Genomic DNA, 13,816 nt, shown 5'->3' with positions numbered 1-13,816 from the left:
TGTTTCCCCCGGTGGAGCAGATGCAATGGTTGATCCGACTGCGCTGAATGCCAACGCTGCCTCGGACAAGAACTGGACTATGCTGCGGCGCCTCGGGCGCTGTCCTGCCTTGGGGGCCGCGCCTGTGACCGGGGCGAGGATGGAACCCCCGGCTGCTCTGACCTATGGCTCTATTCTTGACGCAATTCGCGATCTGCGGGCAGAAATGCGTGTGGGCTTTCTGTCGCTGTGTGAGAAACTTGAGGCTGCTACGCCCGGGGCGGATTACACACCACCGGTTTGTTTCCCTCACTGTGATGCTTTGTCTATCCTGACTCCGGACCGGGCTACATTGTTGCCGCAAGTGCCAATTAACTTCATCAGCGCTACACTGTTACCGCCTCCATCGGAGCCCATGGTTTCTGCCGAGACTTTGCTGCCTCTGGGAATGACTCCACACACCCATCAACTACTTAGTCTGAGTGCCCATGCTCCTTTGGCTCCGCTTCTGACTCTCAATTTTTAATTTATAAAGCTTTATTCGACATTTGTCATAAAAGCATTCACCTAACCCTATACAATAAATACTACTTGTAAAAATACTTCTAAAAATACATATTAAACATTAAATGTCGAATAATACATGGTAAAAAGTACGTGAAAAATTACAACACATTATTACAGTTTAAAAAGTCACGTTTCTGTAAGTTTAAAAAAGAAAAGACAAAGGACAATGATCCATGTCGCAAAAAAGCAAAGTTAAGGATATACATAATTTCATTGTAATGCAATAGCCGTTAATGATCGGGTACGGATTAGCCATGACCAAGCCAAAAAGTTTGCTACACCAACCACATATAATGTTGAACAGTCTGTTTCAAGTATCCTAAGGGCTTCTGATTGACTTCGGGTTCCCAACTTTGAGCACACCGGTTTTAACCACTTACGTCTGGGGGACAAATACAGTGGACAACAAAACAAAAAATGGGAAATGTGTTCAGTTTCTTCATTACAATGATGACAATGCTCATCCTATGCCTGGGACCAATGCTTCTTGAACGCATTCAAAGGTAATGTGCCAATGCGAAATTGAAAATAAAGTTTTCTATCGTGTGGTTTTTCAATTAGGTCCCAAAAAGGTTCATAGGCGGGGTACATTTTTGTATTTAAAAAGCGAGATGTTAGATTTATGCTAGTGCTGTCACTAAACATTGTAAAATATACCATTTCCCAATATAGATCTTTTAGCTTTTCCTTAGTAGGGAAACAAGCTATGTCTTTGTTGTCCCATAAATAGTCCAATTTCAGTTTTGTGAGTAGTCCCCGCAACTCCCTTAGCCATGGGATAGTATGGAAACGATCAAATTTGATGACATCCATCAATGCTGCTGCATAGTGGCCTAATTCTGGGGTCACCATAACTCGTCTCCAGTATAGGAGGGGCCGAATCCTCGCTATATCCTCAACTGATTTTCTTCCCAGGTCTAGTTTTAACGGGATTGTTGGTGTGCTTTGGGGGACCATTACGATCCCTCTTAGAAACCTATTTTCAGCTCGGCCCAATTCACTCAAATTTGAGAAACCCCATAGTTCAGAGCCATATAAACAAGCCCCCAGGACTTTCATGGAATAAATTTCCATCACACAGTTTACAGGCTTTGTCAGTGAAGTTCGGTGTTTTAACGAAATAGCGCCTGCTAGCTGTCTAAACTTTAGTAGGGTTGTGGTTATGTGTTGCTTCCAGCTCATGTTTTCATGCAGTGTGATACCTAGGTATGAAAAAGAGTCCACTCTTTCTAGTGGTGTTCCTTTGTATTTTATTACACCCTTAAAAGAGGACTGCAGATTGAGGCACATGAATTTCGTTTTAGTAGTGTTTAATTCTAGGCCCCTTTCATCACAATATACACCAAAGGCATCAACTACTTTTTGTAACCCACTAGGGGTGCGGGAAAGTAAAAGTGTATCGTCCGCAAACATGAGGACTGGCACACGGGAGCCGGCTATTACAGGGGCGTCACTAGCAATCTTCTCTAGATGTTCAACGATACCATTTATATAAATAGAGAAGAGAGTTGGCGCTAGGACACACCCTTGCCTCACCCCACGTTCAACCGGGAAGGGATCAGTTACATCTCCTTGTTTGCCCCATCGTATCCTAGCAAAATTGTTTTCATGTAGGCGAACAAGGAGTGTGAGCAATTCCTGGTTTAAGCCTGCGTCCGCCAAGGTCTGCCAGAGTTTTTCCCTGGGGACCAAGTCGAAAGCAGCTTTTAAATCTACAAAAACTGCATACAATGTCCCCTTCTTCAAGGTGACATTTCTCCAATAGATTGTTAGAAAGTGGAGGACTTGGTCGACGCTACTAGTTAGGGGCCTGAACCCAGCTTGATAAGATGACAAGATGTTATTTTCGTCGATCCATTGCTGCAGTTTATTTTGCACTAATCGGCCCATTAGCTTTTGTGCTGTATCGATCAAGCTAATGGGTCTATAGTTTTTAGCCAGGGATCGATCGCCTTTTTTATATATGGGAATTATTTCGGCTCCCTTCCATGAGGCAGGCACTTTCCCTCCCATAGCCACTGCATTAGCCAGCATTGTAAAGTAGCTGCACCAGGACTTCCGATCAGATAGGAAAATATCAGCCGGAATTCCGTCCATGCCTGGGGCTTTCCCCCCTGCTACACAGTCCAGTACAATACTCACATCCCTCTCAACAAATATGGGTGCTTTGTAATAAACTTGTGGAGGAAGACTGACATTATTAAACATGGGGTTGCAGGCATACTGTGGTTGAAAGTATTCTATCCAGCTGTTTTTTGCGACATTGTTAGCAGGCTGGGGTGCTATGCCACCCTTTGCCCATTTTACTGAAGCCCAGAAGCGCTTAGAGTCCTTGGAGGCACACACCTCCTTGAGTTCTTGCCAGCAATCCTCGTCCCAACGCTTCTTAGCTAATTTTTGCACCTGTCTATACTGATTTCTCGCCAGCCTTACTGCTTCTGGCCTTCCTGATCTTAGTTCCCTGCTAAGATTGTCTCGTGCTGCCCTACAGCTCTTATCATACCACCCTCTAGTTTCTTGGGCTTTCTTCATTTTATTTGTGGAAATTTTTTTAAGAAAGAAACTTTGGATTATGGAAAAAAGTATCTTGTGGGCAGCCATCATATAGTCAATAAAATCAGTCTGTCCATAATGAGACTTAATCTTAGCAACTTCGTCCACCACTACTTTTTTTAGAGTCTCCATTTTAGCAATATCTTCTAGGAGCATACTCCACTTCAAATGTCGGGAGTTGTTTGAACTAACTAGGTCCTGCGTAACCATATGATCCTCTCTAGGATGCTCGGGTTTATCGTGGTAGGTGTGTAGTGTCAGGCAGAATGGATTGTGATCACTTTCAATCTTATCCTTCACTTCCATATCTACCAATTTATCCCAGGCCCTTACATCCAGGAGTATATAATCTATCCTACTGGCCGATCGACCATTATCAAAGGTATTTTTCCCCATAGAATCTGACAGTGCCCGCCCATTTGCTGCTCTAAGTCCTCTAGAAAGACAAAAACTTTTCAGTTGGATTGCTACCGTGCTCCATTTCCTAATTACTGGGATGTCTAGTTGGGGAATTCCCCACTTGGTATCCTCATCCTCGGCCAGGATCTTATCCTCCTCACCCAAGGGTTCAAAGGTAGTGTTAAAATCCCCGCCTATTATTATATGGGTAGGGTCTGGTAGCAATTCAATATTATTCTCGAGGCACGTTAGGGTCTCTGATGGTTTACCCCTGGCAACTCCCCTTGAGTAAAGATTAAACAGGGCTAATTGTTGACCATTTTGCCAGGTAACATCAAGTGCCAAGATGTCGTTAGAGGGTATAGACCTTTGTTTAACCGAACAATTCAGAATTTGGCGTACCCAAATTAACAGGCCCCCCGAGGGACGTCCCACTCGGTTTCTTATTGCCGGGACGTAAAAGTTCAAATACCCTTGCCTGAAAATTGGGGTAAGCGACCAGGTTTCCTGGAACATGGCAATGTCGTAATGGTTAATAAAGTCGACCCAGTCTGGGATGTTTAGTTTATTAATAATTCCGGCTATGTTCCATGAAATAATTGATAATTGCGGTTTAGCCTTTTGGGGGTATGTCTGAACGATATCAGGAATATTTAATCTTTCTGCAGGATCTATTCCTAGTATTACATTTTTACTCAATGTTGGTGACATCTCAATCTCCTCCAATGGTCTTTCCTGTTCCACCTTGACTCTATTTTCTTCCTCTGGAACGGAAGTACGAAATACATCTGGGGCTAGTGTAGATTCGTCTAACATGGAAGTCTTAACATATCCTTGGCCCAACTGCGTATCTAGGATGGCGGGGGAAACACATGCGAGTCAATCACACTCGTTTAAATCAGTTAACACAGAATATTGGTTGTCCAAGTTTAGCCCCCACTCACATACTGGATTGGACCTGGCCCTTCTATTTCCCACAACTGTCCATTTTGTTCTTAATATGCTCGGTTTGGCTACTAGACCTCTTCTACTGTAGAAGAAATCCAGTGTCAGTGGAACTATTTCAGCTGTCCTACGTTGTGGGGGGAGGATGTTCCGTAGGACATCAGGCAGGACTTCAGGGCCCTTGAAGTTCAAGACCACACAATCCCCTTGAAATTTCTTCGCCTTAGTACCTATCCACCTAACCCTTCTTGCTGTAAGCAGATCGTCAGATAGTTTTTCCTTGCCCCAGGGAGTTATGTGCATATTACTACTAAGCCACTGGAGAGCCTTGTTTCTTAAGGAATCTTGAGACTCGATCTGTCCAGATTTCAGCATGGGTGTGTTTGCTAGTACTAAGATAAGGGGCGAGGCTTCAACAATTAGTTCAACTGGGGCAGTTTCTGGGTTTAGGGTCTCAGGGATGGTAGTGCCCACTAGTTGGGCTGCATCTGGAACTAGGGCCATGTCAGGGGTGTTATCGTTCATAGAGCTGGCTTGTTGGACTTGCTCAGAAGGAGCTTGTAGGCCAGTATTCATGTTCACCCCGAGTGATTTCCCCGCAGTCTCCAATTGTTCAAATTTAGATACTACTAGATTTGATATTTCCCCCACCCCCTCATTAGTTTTCCTTAACAGGGACTCTAGCTTGTTGACCTTATTAGCTAGTTGGTCAATTTTTGATATGAGGGGTTTCATTAATCCTAGTAGTTTGGACTCTAATGTACCCATAAGCTTGTTTAAGAGGGTGTCCTCCCCTTCTTCATTTTCAAACTCTTCCTCCCTTATCCCGTCCTCTGTCCTTTTCTTTGTTCGTCTAGGTGGGGTTGCGGGTTTGTTTTTACAAGAGCGTAAGCCGCCTCTTCTAGGAGGCGCCTTGGTAATCCCTTTTTTGGCTCTAGGAGCGGGGACCGGTGTGGGGGGGGTATTGCTCTCTATAACTAACTCCTCAATTGTTACAGATTTATCTTGGTCTTCTAGATTAATCAAATCTGTAAAGGGGTCTAGTTGTTGGTCAGTAGAGGCCATTGATACATTAATTGCTGAGCGCTCATTTGGGTCCTCAATAAGGTCGGTGACAATAAGATCATCGGCGACAGACTGAGATACCCCAGATTGATTGATTTGAGCACAAGGTGGCGAATCCCCCATGCCCAAGGAGGACCTCCGATTATTATTAATTTTTGTCACTACCTGGAACAAGTAATTGTGCATTGTGTTAGCTGGGGTAACAGGCGTTTTTTGCTTAGACATAGTAATCAAACAATAATTAGCAGTGAGGCCCTGGAGATATATAACAATAATAGTCCGATTACACTGTAGATATGAGAGTGTTTTACCTTGCCACAGTTCGATTTAGATGGTAGGAGTAAGAGGGGTGGCCCAGTCCAGTCTCTCACTGTCTAGAACGGGCTAAAACGGGCCCGCCCTTGGCCCGGGCTTCGCCCGGCGTCCCGCGAGACGGGGGTGTCGCGCAATTTGTACGCCTCCTGGCGCGTGGATGGCGCGGCGTGCGCCGCTAGGCTGATGGGAGTTGTAGTTTTAGCAATCCTCCTCGGACCGCGCTCCGCTCGCCTACAGGACTCAGATGGTACCAGAGCCGGGCAGCGGGAGGCGGGAAGAGGACTGGCAGGGTTTGCTGGAATCCAAAGTTTTACTCCTGCGAAAAAGCAACGAGACAGGTAGGCGGCAGAGATTTCCGCTTCCAAGGGCTTCCCACCCCTCGACCGGGGTGTTGCGCAATTTGTACGCCTCCTGGCGCGTGGATGGCGCGGCGTGCGCCGCTAGGCTGATGGGAGTTGTCGTTTTAGCAATCCTCCTCGGACCGCGCTCCGCTCGCCTACAGGACTCAGATGGTACCAGAGCCGGGCAGCGGGAGGCGGGAAGAGGACTGGCAGGGTTTGCTGGAATCCAAAGTTTTACTCCTGCGAAAAAGCAACGAGACAGGTAGGCGGCAGAGATTTCCGCTTCCAAGGGCTTCCCACCCCTCGACCGGGGTGTCGCGCAATTTGTACGCCTCCTGGCGCGTGGATGGCGCGGCGTGCGCCGCTAGGCTGATGGGAGTTGTAGTTTTAGCAATCCTCCTCGGACCGCGCTCCGCTCGCCTGCGGGACTCAGATGGTACCAGAGCCGGGCAGCGGGAGGCGGGAAGAGGACTGGCAGGGTTTGCTGGAATCCAAAGTTTTACTCCTGCGAAAAAGCAACGAGACAGATAGGCGGCAGAGATTTCCGCTTCCAAGGGCTTCCCACCCCTCGACCGGGGTGTCGCGCAATTTGTACGCCTCCTGGCGCGTGGATGGCGCGGCGTGCGCCGCTAGGCTGATGGGAGTTGTAGTTTTAGCAATCCTCCTCGGACCGCGCTCCGCTCGCCTACAGGACTCAGATGGTACCAGAGCCGGGCAGCGGGAGGCGGGAAGAGGACTGGCAGGGTTTGCTGGAATCCAAAGTTTTACTCCTGCGAAAAAGCAACGAGACAGGTAGGCGGCAGAGATTTCCACTTCCAAGGGCTTCCCACCCCTCGACCGGGGTGTCGCGCAATTTGTACGCCTCCTGGCGCGTGGATGGCGCGGCGTGCGCCGCTAGGCTGATGGGAGTTGTAGTTTTAGCAATCCTCCTTGGACCGCGCTCCGCTCGCCTACAGGACTCAGATGGTACCAGAGCCGGGCAGCGGGAGGCGGGAAGAGGACTGGCAGGGTTTGCTGGAATCCAAAGTTTTACTCCTGCGAAAAAGCAACGAGACAGGTAGGCGGCAGAGATTTCCGCTTCCAAGGGCTTCCCACCCCTCGACCGGGGTGTCGCGCAATTTGTACGCCTCCTGGCGCGTGGATGGCGCGGCGTGCGCCGCTAGGCTGATGGGAGTTGTAGTTTTAGCAATCCTCCTCGGACCGCGCTCCGCTCGCCTACAGGACTCAGATGGTACCAGAGCCGGGCAGCGGGAGGCGGGAAGAGGACTGGCAGGGTTTGCTGGAATCCAAAGTTTTACTCCTGCGAAAAAGCAACGAGACAGGTAGGCGGCAGAGATTTCCGCTTCCAAGGGCTTCCCACCCCTCGACCGGGGTGTCGCGCAATTTGTACGCCTCCTGGCGCGTGGATGGCGCGGCGTGCGCCGCTAGGCTGATGGGAGTTGTAGTTTTAGCAATCCTCCTCGGACCGCGCTCCGCTCGCCTACAGGACTCAGATGGTACCAGAGCCGGGCAGCGGGAGGCGGGAAGAGGACTGGCAGGGTTTGCTGGAATCCAAAGTTTTACTCCTGCGAAAAAGCAACGAGACAGGTAGGCGGCAGAGATTTCCGCTTCCAAGGGCTTCCCACCCCTCGACCGGGGTGTCGCGCAATTTGTACGCCTCCTGGCGCGTGGATGGCGCGGCGTGCGCCGCTAGGCTGATGGGAGTTGTAGTTTTAGCAATCCTCCTCGGACCGCGCTCCGCTCGCCTACAGGACTCAGATGGTACCAGAGCCGGGCAGCGGGAGGCGGGAAGAGGACTGGCAGGGTTTGCTGGAATCCAAAGTTTTACTCCTGCGAAAAAGCAACGAGACAGGTAGGCGGCAGAGATTTCCGCTTCCAAGGGCTTCCCACCCCTCGACCGGGGTGTCGCGCAATTTGTACGCCTCCTGGCGCGTGGATGGCGCGGCGTGCGCCGCTAGGCTGATGGGAGTTGTAGTTTTAGCAATCCTCCTCGGACCGCGCTCCGCTCGCCTACAGGACTCAGATGGTACCAGAGCCGGGCAGCGGGAGGCGGGAAGAGGACTGGCAGGGTTTGCTGGAATCCAAAGTTTTACTCCTGCGAAAAAGCAACGAGACAGGTAGGCGGCAGAGATTTCCGCTTCCAAGGGCTTCCCACCCCTCGACCGGGGTGTCGCGCAATTTGTACGCCTCCTGGCGCGTGGATGGCGCGGCGTGCGCCGCTAGGCTGATGGGAGTTGTAGTTTTAGCAATCCTCCTCGGACCGCGCTCCGCTCGCCTACAGGACTCAGATGGTACCAGAGCCGGGCAGCGGGAGGCGGGAAGAGGACTGGCAGGGTTTGCTGGAATCCAAAGTTTTACTCCTGCGAAAAAGCAACGAGACAGGTAGGCGGCAGAGATTTCCGCTTCCAAGGGCTTCTGACTCTCATTACTTTACTACTTTGGGAGAATCTGCTGGCGCTATTCCGTGGGGTACATGGATCTGGTCGAGGATGGACTTGTCCATTTTGTATCGGAACGGCATCTCCCTGCCGGGAGCGGCCATCTTGTCCCTTTGGTCTGCCAGTGAGGATTGCCCTGCGTGGATTTTGGCCGGGGGGTCGAGTGCGGACTGGCCAGGGTTAGCGGATTCCTCCTGAAGAACTGTACATTCCTGGCTAGCGTGAGCTCGGTTTGCAACGCTTCTTCAATGTGTACTAGTGTGACTCTCCTTGCTCTGTATGATGTTCACAATACATTGTTTTTCGCTGGTGCACATGTGGGGATGTGACGAATCGACTTGAATGGCGGGTGGGGTTTCGGGATGGGCCACCCTTTAATTGCGTGCTGATATGGAACTTGTGATCTCTCCCTATTTTTATTTCGTATTGCATATTCTCTATTCTTTTTGCGACATAAGGGGTGGGAATTTCTGTATGGTTGGGGTGTCCGAGAGACTTAGTGTTCGTTTGGCTCCTCCCCTCATTTTTTCCTCATTGGGAGGTATAGATTAGATTTCTCTATTCTTCCTCCCTATATCTCAGGAGTTATATTTATTCTTTCTTTTTCTTCTTTATTAGGGATTCCTCCCTCTTTTCCTCTTTCCTTTTTCTATATTTCGGGTTCTTTAGCGGGCGACAGACACTCTGCCGGGGGGGGTAGGCCATAGCCTCCGCATTGGTGTAGGGTGGGGGGAGGGTTTTAGTTTTATACATTGGTTTCTATGGGCCTTAATTTTTTCTATCTCTCTGCGCTTTTCTTACCTAATTTCTGTTCTGGGTCCGAGATAGGGATTAGTGGGGAATTGGCTGAGCTGTACATGGCGTATAATTGTTAAATGATGATCTTGTTGTTTTACTCTGAACCGCCATACTGCCTGGGTAGTAGCTTTCACAGTTGGTTTCATGTGATGCTCTTGCCTGCTCATGTTGTGAGATAATTGTACGGACTCAGTTCTCCTTGGTTTCTATTCTTCACTGCTTCATATTTACGTCCGAAAAAATTTAAAATTAACCTTCATTACTCCTGTTTCTCGGCGACACGAATTTACTCAGTGTACGGTTAATTGATCGCTGCTCATCAACCCTGATGCCGCTGAGAAATTATATTGTTTGCTTTTGTGCTCAAAAGTATTGTGGCCGGCCTGATGGTTGTGGGCCTGTATTTGTTCTATTTTCATGCACAATAAAGGTTTACAAAAATAAAAAAATAAAAAAAAGACAATTAAAAACACGTCTTAATATTTTCTTGGCCACTGGCTTTCTGAGCTTCACAAGACCGCAGATCAAGTGAGGTTAGTGAGATGCAAAGAATGTCTGAAAGGCAATTAAGAGTCAGCTTTTGGCATTTTCTTTTCCAATGCCATCATGAACCTCACAAATCTACAGTTCAACTGAGGATCATTGGGTGCGAGGCAGGCTAGAACTGCCTGTATTCGTGAACGAATTCCTGGTTAAAATTGAATTTTAGCAGGTGCTTTCGTTCTTCCAGCAGTTTGTCACAAAAGCACAGCAAATGTGGCATATCCTCCAGCGCCGAACCACATAAACGACAGAGGGAGCCCGCCTTTTCCTTTAACCAGTGTGGGAGGTGCTGGATACAGGGTACCAGACCCAGCCAGAGTAGGCGCTATGGCATATCACTGGTTCAACTGATGGGATTTTTATTGTTTTCGTTTTGTCTTATTTATTAAAGAAAGTTATATTTTTCTAACATGATGTGGGATCGTTTTTGTGTGCTGTTTTTCACATTATTACTGTTATTAGTGTTTGAAGTGTTGCACAAATACTTCACACGTTGCCTCAAAGTTAAGCTTGACTGCTCTGTGCCAAACTACCCGAGGGTTATGCACAGGTTAATTTAGGGTTGCCGTGGGTCTCACCCAGACAAGCATTGTGATAGCTGCCTGACCAGTATTCACACCTCAGTCAACCAACAACCCAATTTCTTACAGTCATGCAATACATCACTGTTTTTTTAACACAATTGTGGCCACGAACCATTGTTTAGTTACCAACTTTGAGTCGTAAGTGATTTATAAAATAGAAGTTGCCACAGGACTTTGGAAAGAATAAGAAATCTGACCTTTTCCATGTTTAGTCACCATTCAACTAGAAGAAGCCACATTTTTGGCCAAAATTGAAGGACACAACATTTCAAGTCACCATCTGAGAGAGGCTAATGAAAAGAGGCACTTATTTTCAACTGAAATGCTCAAAGTCGTCTTGGATGTACTCCCAGTGTTGCTCTGCTCCTGAAGATACATTTGAATTGGGGGGGCAGAGCCTACTGCCATGTTGTAAGGTTGCGGATGGTGCGAGCTCCTTTCGGAACATGATTCCCCCAGCCCGCTACAGCCATCGCACTTGTGCTCCAAAGTCCTCCAAGGAGTCCCTAGGGCTGGGGGACCCCAAAGGTGCGTTTGTATTTCACAGATAGCGAGGGCCGTGCTGGAGGAGAGGAGCCTGCACTGCTCAGGCTGCGCTGCCCAGAAGACTCGCTGTCATTTCCCTCTGACCCTGGAGTTTGTATGATTTAATGGAATTCATACTTTATCTTTGGAAATAAAAACGAGAATGTAGTTCTCATCATTACTTCAAACATCTTGTTTCCTGTTTGAAAATGCAGAGACCAGTGGTTCTTAACCTGTGGTCCGGAGACCACTGGGGTCTGCAAAGCCAACCCAAGGGGTCCGCGACTGCTTAGAAAATTAAATATTAGCAGATTAATAAACTGTATATAATGCAAAATGTTCAGGTGAAAACTGTAAAACATTCTGCAAGTGTGAAGGAATTTGAACAATTAAGGTAGTATTCTCAGACTGATTCATAGGAGCAGTGCAAGTGCTTCAGACAGCATATATTATAGACAATGAGTGGCCTTAATTAAATTAAGTACAGCTCCAATCTTCCTATTAACATTCATATTTATGTATATTTGTTTGTGAAATAAATATTTCATAATTTGTATATTTGTTTGATGAATGCCTAATTCTGTATTTTTCATGTAATGTTTTTAGGTTCAACGTATTGAAAATGCTTAGGCCGAGGTCACCGGATTCCAGTAATAACTCCTTGGGGTTCCCAGATTCTAATAATGATTCAACAGGAGTATCTAGGGGGCATATTACCAAGCAATAGCTATTGCTTGGTTAGAGACAAAATTTACTCCTGAGCTGCGGCGATTTTTACCGCAAATAAACCTTGGTATTACCAAGGTTTATCGCAAATGCAATAAAAATCGGCCGCAATGCATGAATATCGCTGAAAAGTCAGCGATATTCATGCATTACCGAGCTAATGCTCTTAGCTATGTTATCCACCTCCCATTGGATAACATGGCTAAGAACTGCTCAGGGCAGGTGTTAGCTTTTGGAGATATTCGCGCTTAGCGCGAATATCTCCAAAAGTTGGTAATAGGAGATAGCGATGTTAGCGACTGTTTTCAGTCGCTAACATCTTGGCACGCCCACTTTGCATGTCATTAGTGATAAATATCACTGACATGCAAAGTGGGGCCCAAGATGCTCGCTATCTCCTACTAGCTGTCGCTAACTGGTGTTAGCGGCAGCTAGGTAATAGGGAGAAAATTTTATCTCCGCTTTCTTGGCTTTTAAAGCCAAAAAAGCGGAGATAAACCCCCTTGATAATATGCCCCTAGGTTCCAGACTTCCAGTAATCATTAAGTGGGGTTCCACAGAAGGCAAAAGGTTAAAAACCACTGGCATAGACTATATAAAGGTCTGCCAGGCAGAGGTGACTGACATCTGTACAGCCGGGAGGCCTGGGGCCGCCATTTTCATTTCAGCTAGAGCCAAATCACCCTCTCCAGTCACAACGCCTTTCTATCGGAAATTCTAATAAATACGATATATCCTGGTTTGAAACCAGATAAAAGCATGGATTATAGTTCCGCTGAATAAAATGTGACTGAATAATGCAGCATTTAAAAATCTTGCAGAGTTGAATCACTTAACATTATGATTATTTTAACAGCGAATGTGAGTTTCATTCTCCCCCTTGTGCCTGTGTTTCCAGGTGGAATTCAGCCGAACGGACAGATCCATCAGTCGGTGACGCCCATAAGCTCCGCTTTTTCAGAGGCCTGGAAACGAGCCGACGAGACGAAGGTATGCAACGAACCAGCTGCGGCTTTGTGTTCTGGTTTAAAAAAAAATTCCAAACGTCATAAAATCTCGAAAAGCCTGAAGAAAACTCCCATTTGTTTGAAAACGCCACGAAAAGCATTGGCGGGGCTCTTTTTGCTGAACCTTGATGTGCGCGAGCGTCTCCTCTCATCTACACACAGATCCCGCCTGCAGGGTGTTCCACTTGCTCCCCCTCCTTACATTCAAAATAGGGTGAAGTAAGGCAGGATTGATGTTCTAGACAGGTTGCATCATGAACCGGATTTAACAGTTTCAAAAAGGAAATGTGGAAACATAAATGTGCAAAAAGGGTTTCATGTATATATGTTCAGGTTAAATCTCACGGTTTACACCTTGTATTCAACATTTTCATTAATCGCCCTTTGTCATCTTAATAATAATTGTAAAAACCCGCCAGAATTGAATGATAGAATCTACAGGAGAAATCAATTTCACCGATAGTTGATGCACAACAGCAAACTGAGGAAACGACCAAGGGACAGAGAGAGGTACGACGGATTTTTGCATGCGCAAATGGTTTTAGACTCGTTTGCGCATGCAAACAACCTATGGTCCATATACTAAGCCTATTTTGCGAGTAGTTAATTAAATAGGATTAGCGAGACACTATTAGGAATGGGCGTTCCAGGGGCGTCCCTACCGAATAGCCAGTCTGAACCCTATGTAAGATGCTTTGCAACCACCATTGCGGTCGCAAAACACTCAGTTTACCACCCTCTTCAAGAGGGTGGTGAACCATTCGCAAACCTTTGGGAATGGTTACACAAAGGACCAGGACCACTACCTGCCCTTAAAAAATGAAGAAAAAAAAGTTTCATTTTTTTTTTTTAAATGCATCCCGTTTTCCTTAAAGGCTGCATTATAAAAAAAAACTGCTTTATTTACAAGCAGTCCCTGACCCCAGCAGGACACCATCCCTGGGAGTGTCAGCCATTCCCAATAGGATCGCAAATTGCAACAGCCTCATTACTATGCATGAGCCATACAATTTGCGACCCAGACACTGTTG

The 13,816-nt window shown here is 47.0% G+C and overlaps 1 protein-coding gene across 2 annotated transcripts in view; it reads left to right on the top strand.

The window, feature by feature from the left end:
* Nucleotides 1-13,816, top strand: part of APBB1IP (amyloid beta precursor protein binding family B member 1 interacting protein) — an 880,024-nt gene that overhangs the window by 809,885 nt on the left and 56,323 nt on the right. For both annotated transcript variants that reach the window (XM_086941655.1, XM_086941656.1), the window contains one exon: nucleotides 12,677-12,768. In XM_086941655.1, coding sequence (XP_086797781.1) covers nucleotides 12,677-12,768 — 92 coding nt within the window. The remainder of the gene's footprint in view (nucleotides 1-12,676; nucleotides 12,769-13,816) is intronic.

Source organism: Lissotriton vulgaris, chromosome 10 (genome assembly GCF_964263255.1).
Source record: "Lissotriton vulgaris chromosome 10, aLisVul1.2, whole genome shotgun sequence".
NCBI classification, from domain to species: domain Eukaryota; kingdom Metazoa; phylum Chordata; class Amphibia; order Caudata; family Salamandridae; genus Lissotriton; species Lissotriton vulgaris.
This window is presented reverse-complemented; position numbering and strand designations above follow the sequence as displayed.